The sequence below is a fragment of the Chiloscyllium plagiosum genome, chromosome 3, assembly GCF_004010195.1.
Source record: "Chiloscyllium plagiosum isolate BGI_BamShark_2017 chromosome 3, ASM401019v2, whole genome shotgun sequence".
NCBI lineage: Eukaryota > Metazoa > Chordata > Chondrichthyes > Orectolobiformes > Hemiscylliidae > Chiloscyllium > Chiloscyllium plagiosum.
Genome location: NC_057712.1, coordinates 120772278 through 120789191, shown reverse-complemented (window position 1 = coordinate 120789191; position 16914 = coordinate 120772278). Strand labels below are relative to the sequence as shown.

General features: G+C 40.5%; 1 protein-coding gene across 2 annotated transcripts in view; it reads left to right on the top strand.

The window, feature by feature from the left end:
- plb1 (phospholipase B1) overlaps positions 1 to 16914 on the top strand; it is a 168507-nt gene that overhangs the window by 11122 nt on the left and 140471 nt on the right. The window contains exons 7-14 of one of the 2 annotated variants that reach the window (XM_043687221.1): positions 2482 to 2539; positions 4074 to 4125; positions 6299 to 6379; positions 9975 to 10040; positions 11754 to 11836; positions 11937 to 12012; positions 14764 to 14868; positions 16582 to 16677. In XM_043687221.1, the coding sequence (XP_043543156.1) occupies positions 2482 to 2539; positions 4074 to 4125; positions 6299 to 6379; positions 9975 to 10040; positions 11754 to 11836; positions 11937 to 12012; positions 14764 to 14868; positions 16582 to 16677 (617 nt within the window). Of the gene's footprint in view, positions 1 to 2436; positions 2540 to 4073; positions 4126 to 6298; positions 6380 to 9974; positions 10041 to 11753; positions 11837 to 11936; positions 12013 to 14763; positions 14869 to 16581; positions 16678 to 16914 lie in introns of both variants that reach the window. The other variant, XM_043687220.1, reaches the window with a different exon arrangement.

Genomic DNA, 16914 nt, shown 5'->3' with positions numbered 1-16914 from the left:
CAAATAAACTTCAATGAAGGTCTTGTCTGGTTTCTTCAGTGGTTCCAATAGGTATTCAAAAAATCCTCACACTACTCAAAGAAGTGCAGTGAATTCTCCGAATATATGGGTGAGTATCTCACAAACACCATCAAGAGACAAACTAACATGACATCCACCTTTGCATCAATAGTGAGAGCTGCTGGTGTTTACAGGTTTGGGATTTAGGGTTAAACACGAGATTAAGCTGTGAATTTTTTGATCAGTTGTTATGACAGTGGTTGTCTGCTGTCTCAGTGAATGAATCATTGAATTGGGTGGCACGGTGACTCAGTGGTTAGCACTGCTGCCTCATGGCGCCAAGGACCTGGGTTTGATATCAACTTTGGGTGACTGTCTGTATGGAATTTGCACATTCTGCATGTTGGTTTCTTCCAACATTCCAAAGATGTGCAGGTTAGTGAATTGGCTGTGCGAAATTGCCCATAGTGTTCAAGAATGTGTAGGCTAGATGTATTAGAGTCATGAGTATATTAGAGGAACCTGATGAAGGACTTTTGCCCAAAACGTCGATTCTCCTGCTCCTCAGATGCTGTCTGACATGTTGTGTTCTCTCGATTCTAATCTCTAGCATCTGCAGTCCTCACTTCCACCTAGGTTAGGTGTATTAGACAGGGGAAAATTTGGGTAGGGGGAATGGGTCGAGGTGGGTTACTCTTCGGAGGGTCAGTGTGGACTTGTTGGGCCAAATGGCCTATTTCCACACTGTAGGGATTCTATGATTCTACGACTGGCTCCAATTGATTGCTTTTGCCTTGGAAGTCTATGACAGGATTGTCATAGAGCCATAGATGTCGACAGCACAGAAAAGCTCCCATCGGCCCAGCTTGTCCAAGCCAGTTAGCAACAGCCATCTAACTATTCTAATCCTGTTATCTAGCATTTGGCCCCTGGCCCTGTCTGCCTTGGCACATCAACTGTACATCTAAATGTTCCTTATAAACATTATGAGGGTTTCTGCCTCTACTAAACTTACAGGCATTGAGTTCCACATTTCCACCACTGTCTGGGGAAAAATGTTTTCCTCTTAGCCCTTCTAATACTCCTGCCCCTCATCTTAAATCTATGCCCCCGGTCATTTACCCCTCCACCAAGGAGAGAAGCTTCTTCTTGTCCACCTTCTCTGTGCCCCTCATAATTTCATACATCACAATCAACCACCCACCATCCCCTTTAGTCTCCTATGCTCTACAGAAAACAGACTCAGTCCAAGCCAGTTAGCAACAGCCATCTAACTATTCTTTGGAAATCTCTCTTTGGAACAAAAACTTTCCAACCCAGGCAGCATCCTGGTAAAACTCCTTTGTACCGTCCCCAGTGCAATCACATCCCTCCTATAATGTGGACTCAAGTTCATGATTGCCAGAATACTCAGACCCCTTGGCATCATGGTAGCCCACAAACCCACCAAGACACTAAAACAGCAGCTAATGAACTTGAAAGACCTTATACAGACAAGAAGCAAAACTAATGTCATTGACAAAGTACCTTGCAAGAACTGTAACAAACGCTACATTGGACAAACAGGCAAAAAACCCACCACCAGGATACATGAACATCAACTAGTGACAAAAAGACATGACCCACACTCACTAGTATTCTTACATACAGATGAGGAAGGACACCATTTGGACTGGGACAACACATCCATCCTAGGTCAAGCCAAACAGAGAGATGCACAAGAATTCCTAGAAGCATGGCATTCCAACTGGAACTCTATCAACAAACACATAGATTTGGACCCCATTTACCACCCCGTGAGAAAAGGGACGGGAAATGACATCATCAACCCAAGGACACCCAAACACATAATAGAAAGTGGGCTGCACCACCAGTGCTTCATCCGGAGGCTCACTGAAGATGTCACCTAGTATGGTGATGAAACATCTGAGAATGAACCTTCCAGCTCAGCGAGCAAACCTACATCCAGAATAGGAATGACTTAGAGGGATATGGCAAATGGGACTGGATTTATGTAGAATATCTGGTTGGCATAGATGAGTTGGACTGTTTCTGTGCTGTACAGCTCTATGACTCTATGTACTATGATTAGATCCATAAAAAACGTTTGATAAGATGCCACATCAAAGGTTATTGTAGAAATTTAAACCTCATGATGTCGTGGTAACATAACAGCATGGATGGAAAATTGTTTGGCAAATCGGAAACAGAGAATAACCACAACTGACAGTTGACTGATGCCATGAATGAAATTGTATTCGGCTCATGTCAGCAGACAGATGTAACTGAACCAGAAATCGCAGATCTGTATTTATGAGTTCTGGAATATTTCAGTGTGATAAAAAGATGTACAATCTTTATATTAACAACATGAATATTACAGTATTATCACAATGGATTACAGTCAATATCCTTGTTCATGTTTTAAATACATAGATATTTTAAAATCATTTAATCCTGGCGTGATTGGATACTCCTTAGGAAATGGAAACCATGCCAACACCTCATTGGATCAATCTGTTGTGAGAGCAAAAGATGGGTAGGTTGACTCTATTAGAGTTCCCTCTGAGTGCTTTAATCTGTGTATTGTGTCTGAAAGTTCTATTGAAATGAGCAAATTGAATCTATTTCTTCTCTTTACCTGACTGTGAGAGGCATGTGCTGTAGACCCAGGATCCCAGCACTATTTTGGTTTGCTCGCTGAGCTGGAAGGTTCTTTTCCTGATGTTTTGTTACCCTATTAGATAACATCTTCAGTTGGCCTCGGACAAAGCAATGCTGAAAATTCCTACTTTCTATTGATATGTTTGGGTTTCTTTGGGTTGGTGATGTTATTTCCTGTGGTGAAGTCATTTCCTGTTCCTTCTCTCAGGGGGTGGTAGATGTGGTCTAACTCGATGTGTTTGTTGATAGAGTTCTGATTGGAACTCTACATCCAAAACCTCAACCTGAGCTACAAATCTTCTCAAAACTCGCTAATCTCAAAACTATGCTAACTTGTAGCCACACTCTCAGAATGCCACAAAGAGTGAAAATAAAGCTTTCCTGCCAGTTTTCCCCCTTTCCCTGTGGAAAGACTGTGAAAAGATGAGGTTTTTGTTTCCAATTCATTCACAGAATGAGGGCACTACTGGCTAGGCCAGCATTTATGACCCATCTCTAATTGCCCAGTGGGCAGTTAAGAGTCAACCACAGTGCTATGAGTCTGGAGTCACATATAGGCCAGGTAAGGATAGCAGTTTCCTTCCCTGAAGGACATTAGTGAGCCAGGTAGGGCTTCCCGACAATCAATAGTTATCATTAGATTCGGTAACTCAAAATATTTATTGAATTCAGCTGTCACGTGGGGATTTGAACCCAGGCACCTAGAACATTACCTGGGTCTCTGGATCAATAGTCCAGTAGACTATTGCCACATGCAGATACACAGCTACTCAAAGGATTATAGCTAGTAGAATAAGCTACAAGAAGATTAATAAAAATCAGTGTGCACAATCTCTCAGCCTTTTTGATTGGATTAATATGCGACTGAAAGTTGAAGCTCTCTATACCGTTCAGCAGATCCATTTACCCTCAACCTGTATGTGTTTGACCTACATAAAATATCCAAAGTGGGAAATTTCCCCATTTAAGACAGAGATGAGGAAACATTCTTTTCTCTGAGTTGTCAATCTTTGGAATTCCTTTCCTCAAAAGATAGTGGATTCTGAATCTTTAAATATTTTAAAGATAGAGGTAGATAGATTCTTGATTACCAGGGATGAAAGTTTATTGGGGATCTGCAGGAATGTAGAATTGAGGTTAAAGTCAGATTGACCAGGACTTTATTGAATGGAGGAGAAACCTCAAAGGGTCGAGTGGCCAATCTTGCTCTTTCAAATATTCCAGCAGCGACAATGATAAACAGTAAAGTTAACTTTAAAAGATCAGCTTGATGATGCCCTGAAATACAAAACATTATCACTTGGTCCCAGTATTTTCTCTGTACAGTCAACCCTGAAAGTATCGATTTTTTTTCCATGATCCGACCTAACATTGTTGAATGGAATAATTAAGAAATGTGCTTTTTTCAGGGAATTACCACGGCTGGCTCAAAAACTGGTGACCAGTTTGAAAAATAACAGAGTAAGTGTTTAGAAGTCACCTCATGATTATTAGTAACTAATTAATTCATGAAAAATTTCTTTGCTTCCACCTTTAATCAACTATGACCCCCAGTTAATCATATATATCACTGTGCCATAATGGTTAACTGTGGGAAACTCATGAGAGATCTGAGCTAGCAAGTAGACCAATTGTAGATTATTAAGCACCAGCCATATGAGTGCACATGGTTTAGCTTCCTGTATCAGAGAATCACAGAACAACACAATGATGGAGGCTGTTCAGTCCCATGCCCATGCTTGCTATTCAGTAGAGTTATAACACAGCTCTTGTCAACCCTGTGTCCACTTTCTTTGGGCTTAGCAAGAGAGAAGGCTTCCTATGTAAATTTGCGTTTTCTTTGGTGGAATTTCAATAGATTGGTGTTTGGTGTATCACAAATGCACTAAAAAGAAATGAACATTGTTCTGTATTATCTTTCATTTACATAGTCCCTTTAAAGCTGAAAATGTGTTGCTGGAAAAGCGCAGCAGGTCAAGCAGCATCCAAGGACCCCAAACGGACCCCACCAATGCTGATAGGGGAGGGGAGGGAAATATATCCCTGGTGGTGGGGTCCGTTTGGAGGTGGCAGAAATGGCGACGGATGATATGATGTATATGGAGGTTGGTGGGGTGGTAGGTGAGGACCATTGGGGTTCTGTCCTGGACTTCTGCCTCACCTTCCGCCTAGGAACCCTCCAACCACAAGGGATGAACTCAGATTTCTCCAGTTTCCTCATTTCCCCTCCCCCCACCTTGTCTCAGTCCCAACCCTCGAACTCAGCACCACCTTCCTAACCTGCAATCTTGTTCCTGACCTCTCCGTCCCCACCCCCACTCCGGCCTATCACCCTCACCTTAACCTCCTTCTACCTATCACATTTCCAACACCCCTCCCCCAAGTCCCTCCTCCCTACCTTTTATCTTAGCCTGCTTGGCACACTCTCCTCATTCCTGAAGAAGGGCTCATGCCCGAAACGTCAATTCTCCTGCTCCTTGGATGCTGCCTGACCTGCTGCGCTTTTCCAGCAACACATTTTCAGCTCTGATCTCCAGCATCTGCAGTCCTCACTTTCTCATAGTCCCTTTAAAGGCCTTCTTACTGGACTTGCTTCCCTTGTAGTCCATTCCTTTTGCACTTTAGATCAATCTTACTCTCTTTTTCAACGTATATCTACATCACAGTGTGTAGGGAGATTAGATTAGATTAGATTACTTACAGTGTGGAAACAGGCCCTTCGGCCCAACAAGTCCACACCGAAGCGCAACCCACCCATACCCCTACATGTACCCCTTACCTAACACTACGGGCAATTTAGCATGGCCAATTCACCTGACCTGCACATCTTTGGACTGTGGGAGGAAACCGGAGCACCCGGAGGAAACCCATGCAGACATGGGGAGAATGTGAAACTCCACACAGTCAGTCGCCTGAGGCGGGAACTGAACCCGGGTCTCTGGCACTGTGAGGCAGCAGTGCTAACCACTGTGCCACCGTGCCACCCACGGAGAGCAATGCTAAATGGATTGGTGCTGGATTTCCTCAGGATGCTATCCTGCAGCTCATTGCAGGATAACTCTGCATTGACACCTCCAGACTTAGAGGGATCAATATGTGGTAACCTGTTTCAGAAGGAGGAAGTGGGTAAAAGAATGACTCTGGGTGCTTCCCTGCAATGGCACCTAGTTCTGGGGTAATCACCATTTTCTGACAATTAGTTTGCACTTTTAAAGTTCAAAAACACCTCATTGGAGCATAAATCATATTGAACCAACCTTGAGGCTCAGCTGAAGATATTAGGACAGGTGGTCAAAAGCTTGCTCAAAAGGACAGTCTTAATGGACGACAAAGACAGAGAGGTTGATAAAAAGAATTCCAGATCTTTGCAACTTTGATAGCACAGCTACCAAAGTTGGGCTGAAGCTCAACAAGCAAATCTTAAATTAAAAAAAAAAATCTTCTCTATTATATGGGCAGATTATCCAGCTAAGAACATTTACTGTTTCTCTCTGTGGTAATCAACTGGATTGTGCTTTGTAAATTTGTGCATACAGCTCGATTCTAGATGCAGATTAGATTCTACGAAAGCAAAATCTATGGTTATGGCAAGTTCAAAATAATTCACATTAATCATTGCTTTGTTTTACTTCAGCTCATTGACTTCCAGAAGGATTGGAAGCTGATCACAATCTTCCTTGGCATTGTTGACATGTGTGCCTATTGTACAGATCAGGTACTGTGCAAAATAAAAAAGTAATTCTCATTAAGTAATACTTTGTTTTTATGATTGCAAGGTAGTTTGTTTTAATCAGAGCAATGTGTTTCAGGCACAACAAAAGAAGAGGCCAAACTAGATTCTGTAATAATCAAGGAGGCAGACTTGGCTAATAATCCAACAGTAAGGGAATATGTGCTCTTCCCAAGACCAAAAGAAAACTACTGAGAGTCATGAACACAGCCCAGTCTATCACACAAACCAGTCTTCCATCCATCTTCATCTATACATCCTACCATCTTGGGAAAGCAACTGACATAATCAAAGACCCCTCCCACTCTAGTTTTACTCTCTTCCACACTGTTCCATCAGGGAGAAGAGATAAACATTTGTCTACATGTACAAACAGATTCAAGAACAGCTTCTTCACCGCTGTTATCAGACTTTTAAATGGACGTCTTTAATGTTAATGTCGATCTCTCTCTACACCTTCTTGGCAGCTGCAACGTTGTATCCTGTACTGTGTTCTGTTACCCTGATGCACTTGCACAATACCATCTGTCTGTAAAGCACCTAAAACACCATTTTTCACTGCACCTTGGTACACTTGGTAAATCAAATCAAATCAAATTAAATCTGAAATATGTATCTAACAATGAACATGATGCACAGTTAAATAAAGCTCTGGTTAGACCACACCTGGAGCACAGTGTACAGTTCAGAACATCATACTACAGGAAGGCTTTGGAAGGAATGGACTTGCTGGAATGTTACCAGAGCTCCCAGGTTTGGATTTTGAGGAGAAACCAACTTGTATTCCCTACAGAATAGAACACGAGGGGGTGATTTACTTGAGGTTTTGAACAAAGTTGGTCAGAGAGGTAGATAAGGAGAAACTGAGGTCTGCAGATGCTGGAGATCAGAGCTGAAAATGTGTTGCTGGAAAAGCGCAGCAGGTCAGGCAGCATCCAGGGAACAGGAGAATCGATGTTTCGGGCATAAGCCCTTCTTCAGGAATTCCTGAAGAAGGGCTTATGCCCGAAACGTCGATTCAGAGAGATAGATAAACTTTATCTGCTCATGGGATGTCTTGATAAAGGGCATATGACAGGAAACACATTCGCACAAAGGGTGATAGAAGAGTAGAATAGAATAGATAGAAGATATTGCTCAGTTAATAACTTAAATGAGATTGATAGACATTTTGTTGTCGTGGGGAGAGGGATAATACACCTAGAGAGGTAGATAGGATTAGGATAAAGACCAGCCCAAGGCTCAATCTATTATCCCACATTTTATTTTGTTTGAATTGTGGTTAGATTACAAGCATTTGAGGATGAAGTTCAGAAATTCATCAGTACTTTATTATAGCTTAACTCTGAAATCTTGAAAAAGCAATTGCAGGATGGCAAGTTCAAAGTCTGTTGGGTGAGCTAATAATTTTCTAACTTAGTTGACTCAGATGGATTCTTGTTAGTCCAGCAGACTGCTGGTGAATTCTCTTTTGTTTTCTCAGTAGAAAATCAAAAATTGGGTAATAATATAATTTTTGAGTGCTACTGCACAAAATGTAGGCCGTGACAAATGTGTTATGTTATGCTGAACAGTAGGGCAAGAAAATACGTGTACCTGAAAGGGGGTAAATCAAATTGATCAGCAGAAGCAACAATAAGAAAGTGGCTCATGTATGAAACAATTTTCTTAAGAAGATATTGATTGATTCAAATGTAAATTTATTTGCTATGAGTCCTCTGATTAGTCAATATCTCCATTAATGAGATAATGGACCAGTTGTGAACCATCGGGATGTTAGAAAGTGAACAATTCTAGACTTTGCTCTATCCTCAGCAATCAATTCCTATTATACTCATGCAATAATTCTTGATTTAAGGTGGAACAGTATAATTACTGGGCATACAAAAGCAAAATACTGTAGCAGCCATAAGAGTGAAATAAAAACAGAGAATGTTGAAGAATCGCAGCATCTGTGGAGAGAGAAATTGAGTTAACATTTTAAGTCCAATAACATTTTTTTCAACCTGCTAACCAGAGAAAACATTCTCCTTACATTTAGTCTGTCCAGCTCTGTTAGAATTTAATAAGTTGCAATCAGGTCCTCTCTTGTCCTTCTACTCTGGTGAGTACAGGTCCATCTCCTTGTAGGACAGTCCTACTATCCCCAGTATAATCCTAGTGAATCTTCGTTGTCCTCCCTTTACGGAAAGTATATTCTTCCTTAGGTAGGGAGACCAAAACTGCACACAAAACTCCAGGTGTGGTCTCACTAAGGCTATTTCTGAACTCAAGTCTTCTTGCAATGCTGGCCAATATACCATTTGCCTTCCTAATTGTTTGTTGCACCTGTCTGTCACTTTCTATTCACTGATGTGCAAGGGCAGCCACATGCCTTTGTGCATTCACATTTTCCAATATATCACCATTTAAATAATATTCTTTCTTTTGGTTTTTCATGCTATATCTGTAACTTCACATTTTGCCACATTGTACTGTATCTGCCATGTATTTGCCCACTCACTCAATTTGTCCAAATCATCTTGAAGCCTCTCTGCAGCCCCCACATAATTCACAATGCTGCCCAGTTTTATGTTATCAGAACACTTGGAAATATTGCATTTGATTGCTTCATTCAGGTTATTTTTGTATATTGTGAATAGTTGGGCCCAAGAACTAATAGTACTAGCCACTGCCTGCCCTTTGAGAAAATCTATTCCTACTCCCTATTTCCTGTCTATCAATTAATTCTGTATTCATGGCAATATATTAACCCAATTCCATGTGTCTTAATTTTGCCCACCAAACCTTTACGTCTTCTCAAAATTCAATACACCACATCCACTGGTTCTCCCTTATCTATTTTACTGGTTAGATTCTCAAGAATGTCCAGTAGATTTGTTAAGTATAACCTATTCTGATTTTGTCCAATCCCATTAATGTTTCCCAAGTGCTCTGTTATCCATTTTTATATAATAGACTCTTGCATTTTCCCCACTATGGACATTAGGAAAACTTGACTTTAATTCTGTTTTTTTCTCTCCCTCCCCCATTTTTTAATAGTGGACTTACAATTTTCAAACTGCAATCTATAGGATCTGATCCAGAGTTTAGAACATTTTGTTAGATTGCACACAACTAATGTATTCAATATTTTTAAGGCCACTCCCTTTAGTAAACTGGGATGTGGATCATTAGGCCCGTATGGTTTGTCAACCTTTATTCCCATTATTTTCATCCATGCTATTTTTCTTAGCAATCTAGATTTCCATCAATTCCACCCTCTCTAGACTGTTGGTTCCCTAACGTTTCTGGGAGGAGTAGAATTGTTAGCTTGTTTGTCTGATCACTGGGAATGTTTACCACAGGGAGTTCACACAATATTGAAGGGTTAGACTTACCTTGGCCAACTAACCTCTTGGATATTAATGGCTGCTTAATGTGGGAAGACCAGATGTGTAGGGAAATTAACAGGGTTTGATGTTTTCAATAAACTAGAATTAAACGACACAAATTAGCACAGAACAAGTATGTCTAAGTCTGGAAGACACATTATATAAATTATATTTAACTTGTTTCTGCTTCTTATTTCCTGCTTTAGGAATTTTACTCAGCAGAAAGGGTTGTGCTTAGAATTAAAGAAGCTCTGGATATATTGCATCGAGAGGTAAGCAAGGGATGGTTTTCCCTCTTAGAAAATCAGCACTGATGATTTGGGAGACTGTCATCTCATCAGAAATTAATAACTTTCTCAGGAATACAGTTCCAATGACTAAAATGACAACATGGAATATAGAGATTGGGGAGTAAAATCTGGCTTGAAGAAGTTTGGTCTATAATGTTGGGAAAAGAGAAGGCTGAGAGGAGATTTAATAATTGTTCAAAATTATCAAGGAGCTGGACAGAATGGGTGGGGAGAAAATTATTCTGCTAGTAAAAGAATTGAGATTGAAAGGGGACAGAGTTAAACTAATTTACAAGCAATAGGAAAATGAGGAAAACGTTTTCACAAAGTGCGTGATTAGGATCTTGAAAGAACAGCCTGATAGTGTGTTGGAGGCAGATACAATCAAGTCTTTTAAAAGGCAATTAAGTTGTTATCTGAAAAGGAAGATTGTGCAAAGGTTAAAGGGAGAAAACAGGGGAATGGCTGGAGGTGAATTGTACATTCAGAGAATTGGTGCAAAAACCATTGGCCAAAGAGCATTGCTTTGTAACAATTCTGTGAGAAATGAATTTTAAATTAAAGTATCAATACTTCCATCAAGAAGTTGCACAAGTTCAACCTTTCAGCAATAGTCTTGTGTTCTGATCTTTCTCTTTTTAACGATTAATCCAGTTAGAAACTTCCTGTTTTTTAATTCATTCATGGGATATGTGTGTCACTATCTCGACCATCATTGATTGCCCATCCTAGTTACCCTTTCTAATGTTCTGACAATTCAACGAAATTGTTTCACTTTAATAATATCTCTTCACTGTATGCAGACAGCGTGGAAACTGGTCCAGGCTCAGAGATGAAAGGGAGACCAGAGGTTCAATTTTATTTTCTCTTTATCCTTCACTTTAGATCACTGAGGATGCATTTGTAGCTTATCCCTAATTACCCTTGATCTGAGTGACTTACTCAGCCATTTCAGAGTCGAGAGTGTGGTGCTGGAAAAGTGCAGCAGGTCAGGCAGCATCTGAGGAGCAGGAGAATCTATGTTTTGGACATAAGCCCCCTAGGTCATCTCCTCTGCCTGAAGCTCTTCAGCCACCTGCTATTCTTTTCCAGGACCACACTCGCGACTCTGATCTCCATCTGCAGTCCTCATTTTTTTTTGAGTTGACTTCAGCCATTTCAGAGGGCAGTTAAGAATCAGCCATATTGCTGTGGATCTGGAAACATGTGGAGGCCAGACCAGATAAGGCAGATTTCCTTCACTAAAGAGCATTAGTGAAGCAGATGAGCTCTTACAACAATGGTCACCATTATTAAGACTGGCTTTGAATTCCAGATTTATTGATGAGTTGGTTTTAAATTCCTCCAACACTCCCTCCCTTTAGCAGACTAAATGCCTACTGGAGCATCACAGGGAAGAGGGTGATGTAGTAGTAACATCATTAACAATCCGGAGGCTGAGATCATTTCCCAGAGGACATAGGTTCAACTTCCACTGGTAAAATTCAAATTCAACTAATAGAATCTGTAATTATAAAACTAGTCTCAGAGATGGCCTTGATAACTGTCCTTGTTTTTTGCAAAATATAAATCTGCTTGGCAATAACATCCACACCATATAGAAGTATAAAGAAAGGAAAAAAGAACTGTATCTTTTACCTGTGATAAAAACACAAGTAAGCTACTTGATCTATTAAAGAATTTGTCTTCCTCCAGATCCCGCGAGCCTATGTGAATCTTGTGGAGATGCCAGATATTAACCTCCTGCACCAACTCGCTAACAGGGCCACTGGACCAAGGTAACAGTGTTCAGATTCAGTTTAGTGTTCTATCCTGGTTATCGTATTCTTTTACAAAAGATACATTAATAATGCCTCGCTTGTAATTGTTTTTCTTCAGGGGCTGGTGTGAGTGTTTGGTCAAACCCCATGAAACTGTCGATTTATCTGCACAGATTGTTAACTGGGACTACCAGGTAGGTAATTGTTTTCCACATATACATTTTATTTTCCAATAACATCACTTTTTCAATGGAACATACAATAATTTGCATTTATTGTAGTGTATATATGAGCTTGTGAATTGGGAGCAGGAGTAGGCCACTTAGCCCCTTGAGTCAACTCCTCCATTTAACAAGGTCAGAACTGATCACTTCTCAACTACTTCCAATAACTTTTCGTGTTCTTGCTTTAGCAAGAATTTACCATCTGCCTTAAAAAATATCCAAGACTCTGTTTATCCTGCCTCTTGAGAAAAAGAGTTCCAAGGACTCACGAACATCTGTGAGAAAAGATGTTCCTCATCTCTGTCTTAAATGTGCGGCTCGCTGAAACAGTGACCCCCTCATTCTAGATTCTTTCACAAGAGCAAATATCTTTTCCACGTGCTCCCTGTCAAGACCCCTTAGGATCTTATGTGTTTTAATCAAGTTCCTCTTACACTTCTAAACTCCAGCGGATACAAGCCTATCCTTCAACCATTCCTCATAAAACAATTTGCCTATCCCAGGTGTGGGCGGCACGGTGGCACAGTGGTTAGCACTGCTGCCTCACAGTGCCAGAGACCCGGGTTCAGTTCCCGCCTCAGGCGACTGACTGTGTGGAGTTTGCACGTTCTCCCGGGTTTCCTCCGGGTGCTCCGGTTTCCTCCCACAGTCCAAAGATGTGCAGGCCAGGTGAATTGGCCATGCTAAATTGCCCGTAGTGTTAGGTAAGGGGTAAATGTAGGGGTATGGGTGGGTTTCGCTTCGGCGGGTCGGTGTGGACTTATTGGGCCGAAGTGCCTGTTTCCACACTGTAATCTAATCTAATCTTACCCGAGTAAACCAGCTGCTTCTAATGCTTTATATCCTTCCTGAAGTAAGATGACCAATATTGTGCACAGTACTCCAGATGTGATCTCACCAGGGCCCTCTATAACTAAAAGGTAACCTCCCTACCATGATACAATAGGCAATTAATCTTGGAATAAACCATACCATTCCATTAATTTTCTTAAATATTTACTCTACTAGCATATCAACCTTTTGTAATTCATGCAGTTTGAATGCTCAGTTCCCTTTGTAAAGCAGAGCTCTGCAATTTCTTACCATTGAGAGCATGTGCTTTTTTAATTCCTTCCTGCCAAAATGGACAATTTCATGTTTTCCCTCATAATATTCCATTTGCCATATCTTTACCCACTCACTTCATCTACCATCTCCCTTTATAACCTCCTATTATATTCCCTTCACAGCTTATTTGCCTAGTTATTTTTGTGTTATCAACACATTGAGTTACCATAACTTTGGATCCTTCATGCTGGTCATTTACATAAATTTAAAGAGTTGAAGCCCCAGCACTGACCCGCGGTATACTGGTAAAATCATTTATTCCAGAAACCCAGATTGAAGTTCTGGGGAGGTGATTTTGAATCCTACGATGGTGGATGATGACATTTTAATGTAATGAATAAGCCCAGAAGTTCTTTAAAAAATTTAGCCTTATTGTAACCATGTGACCACTGTTGATTGTCTTAAAGAAAACACAGCTAGTTCACTAATGTCCTTTAAGGAAAGAAATCTACCATCTTTATCTGGTCTGGCCTACACCTGACTCCAGACCCACAGCAATGAGCTTGACTCCTAATAAGGGATGCACAGTGACACCTATATCCCATGAATGAATAAAAAGAAAGTCCCAGTCATGACTCTGGAAAATACGTATTTATTTCTATTCTGTTTCCTAGCCATAAGCCAGTTCTCAATTCATGTCAGCGTACGACCCCAATCACATTTGCTTTAATCTTGCACACTTACCTCTTTATGTAGCTCTTTATCAAAAGTTTTCTGAAAATTCAAATATACCAAACTTACTGGCTTTCATATCCTCTCTGGTGGAGACTGATTCCAAATATCTGTGAAATTTATCTGTCATCTCCTCATTTTTCATTACTAATTCCCCGATTCATTTTCTGTCAGACTAATACTCACTTTATTAACTGTTTTTTTAAAATTTTCAACAGAATTTCCTCATATCTCTTTTTCTATTTCTGTGCAACATACTCCTTTCTTTTCACCTCCTTGTTGCGTTTTTAGTCATTCTTTGTATAATATCTACTTTTTCTTTAAACATGACACAACCTTTACTTCATTAACTATGGATTCCCTTCAGATTTTCTTTTTTTTGTTGGAAATGTACCTGTTCGGTGTATTCTGAAATACCCTCTTAAAGCTCTGCTACTGCACCTCTATTGACCTATCCTTTAACCAGCCAGTTCATGTTAGCTAGCTCTGCTTTCATACCTTCATTGCTGCGTAATCACAGAAAACCAATTTTACACAACACACGCTGCTGTTTAGCTCGAACTGAACCTGTACTCAGGCACTTATTGAAGGTCCTGTTTAATAATATCATATGTTCCACTCAGATACCATCCGCTATCTGTGAGCAATCCATCCAGGCTGCTCAGACTGAATTGCTATCTTGTACTGGAACATATTACTGCACAGGCCTGTGTGCTTTTTGTAAGTAGGTATAGGTGCATACATAAATGCTTGCATGTGCATTTGTACATTTGTGCGCACACATGTCTGTATTTGTGTATATGTGAAATAAAATCACAATGACATTCAACATGCCAATGCAAACACTCCCTCAGCTGATGCAATGGCAGCAACAGAACAGGGAGGGACTGAATGATCACAGGACGATTTGTAACTAAGCTGCTCCTGTCTCTATTTTTCCAGAACACCCTTCAGGAACTGATCTCCTCTGGGATCTATGACAAACGCAATGACTTCACAGTGGTTCTGCAGCCCGTTCTCAAAAACATGGAGATACCTCTTACTGCAGTAAGTTTCTCAAAATCCATATTTACACGGGGTAGCAAGCCAGCTGAGGATGCAGATTTCCTTCTGAATTTCATGCTGGCATCTCATCATAAGTCGTCTGTTTGCCACTGGGCAGCCAGCCAAAGTGATAAGCTGAGAGCCTGATTTCAATATGTTAGGGCAGGGTCCTGTCTCCCCATGCCTCCAAACCCACCTCTGTGTAAGTGGCAGCTGCACACCATTCTGATAATGGTAATCACTGCCAGAACTCCCACACCATACCTTCCATCACCCCCCAACCATCTCTACAAGACTACTGTCTTTTGTTCTGAAAGTTTCACAGTGCAGCGACTTTTGAAAATGTATTGTTACATAAAAAGCACTGGAGGCTATTATGACATAAAAGGCAATTGGCCTTATTCTAAGCAAACTAGGTCCTTCCATTGGAGGGTTCCTCCACCACACATTGGTTTCAAACATTTACCGCAAGTCCTGGCTGCAGCAGAGTTAGCAGATCCATTTTCGAGTCTATTATAAAGGATATATCAGCAGAGCAGTTAGAAATACAAAATATGATCAAACAGAGTCAGCATGGCTTCACGAAGGGGATATCATGCCTGACAAATTGACTTGAATCCTTTGAGCAGGTAACAAGAGAGATAGATAAAGGGGAAGCAGTGGATGTAATAGATTTGGATTTTCAGAATGTGTTTGATAAGGTACCAAACATTAGATGACTTAATAAGAGTCCATGCTGTCGGATGCTATATTAGCATGAAATGAAAGACAGTGGGATAAACGTGGTCATTTTCAGGATGACAAACCTGTAACTGGTAGTGTGCCAAAGAGATCAGCACTGGGGCCACAATTATTTACAATATAGGAATGAAGAGAGTAATATACTGCAGCCAAGTTTCTGGATAACACAAAAATAGATGATAAAGCAAGTGGTGAGGATGATACAAAGAGTCTGCAGAGGTTAAGCGAGTGGGCAAGGCTTTGGAAACGAGAATACAATGTGGGAAAATGTGAGATTATACAGTTTGTCAGGAAGAACAGAGGAGCTGAATATCGTTGAAATGGAGAAAGGCTGCAGATCAAAGGAAGTTGGGAATCTTTGTGCATGAATCCCAAAAAAACTGGCATACAAGTTCAGTGGTTAATAAGGAAAGCAATGGAATGTTGGTCTTTATTTCAAGGGAGCTAGACATTTAATGGAGGAAGGTATTGCTAAATCTACAGAAGGCACTAGTTCACTAGTCAGACCACAGCTAAAATAGTGTGAACAGTTTTGAGACCTTTACTTAAGGAAAGATATACTGGCATTGGAGGTCCAGAGAAGACTACAGACTGGAAGCTAATTGAAGGACATTGGTTGGTTTATGCATGGAATAATGGTTACCTGGGAGTGACTACAGACTGGAACGTAATTGAGGGATTCAGATGGTTTACATATAGAATAATCTATACCTGGGTGTGATTAAAGACTGGAATGTAATTGAGGGATTCAGATGGTTTATATATAGAATAATCTATACCTGGGTGTGATTAAAGACTGGAATGTAATTGAGGGATTTGGATGGTTTATGTATAGAATAATGGTTACCTGGGTGTGATTAAAAACTGGAATGTAATTGAGGGATTCCAAATGTTTATCTTTGTATTTCTGATCTCATGTGCTGGTTGTTTATTTTGCGATGGACTATTTTGATCACATTTACTTCTTCCTTGCAGGATGGGAAACCCAAACTTAGCTGCTTCACGCAGAGTGGCTTCCAATTCAATGCCAAGGGTCATGCTCTCTTAGACAGCAGCCTTTGGAATAACATGGTGCGTTTGACTTTTCTTTATTTACCCATGTTCTGTAGCTGCATTGTCAGCTTTCAGTTTGAATCGTAATAAGGAGCAATATCAGTTTACACTTCAGCAGAAAGTTGGAAATTTGAACCTTATCCCCATTTCTGCCACAGATACAGTCAGTTTCTGGAATGGAATATGGTTTGTAATCTAAAATTGCATAGAACTTCACAGTGTGCAGCACAGAAAACTAACTGAGCAGCAGCACGA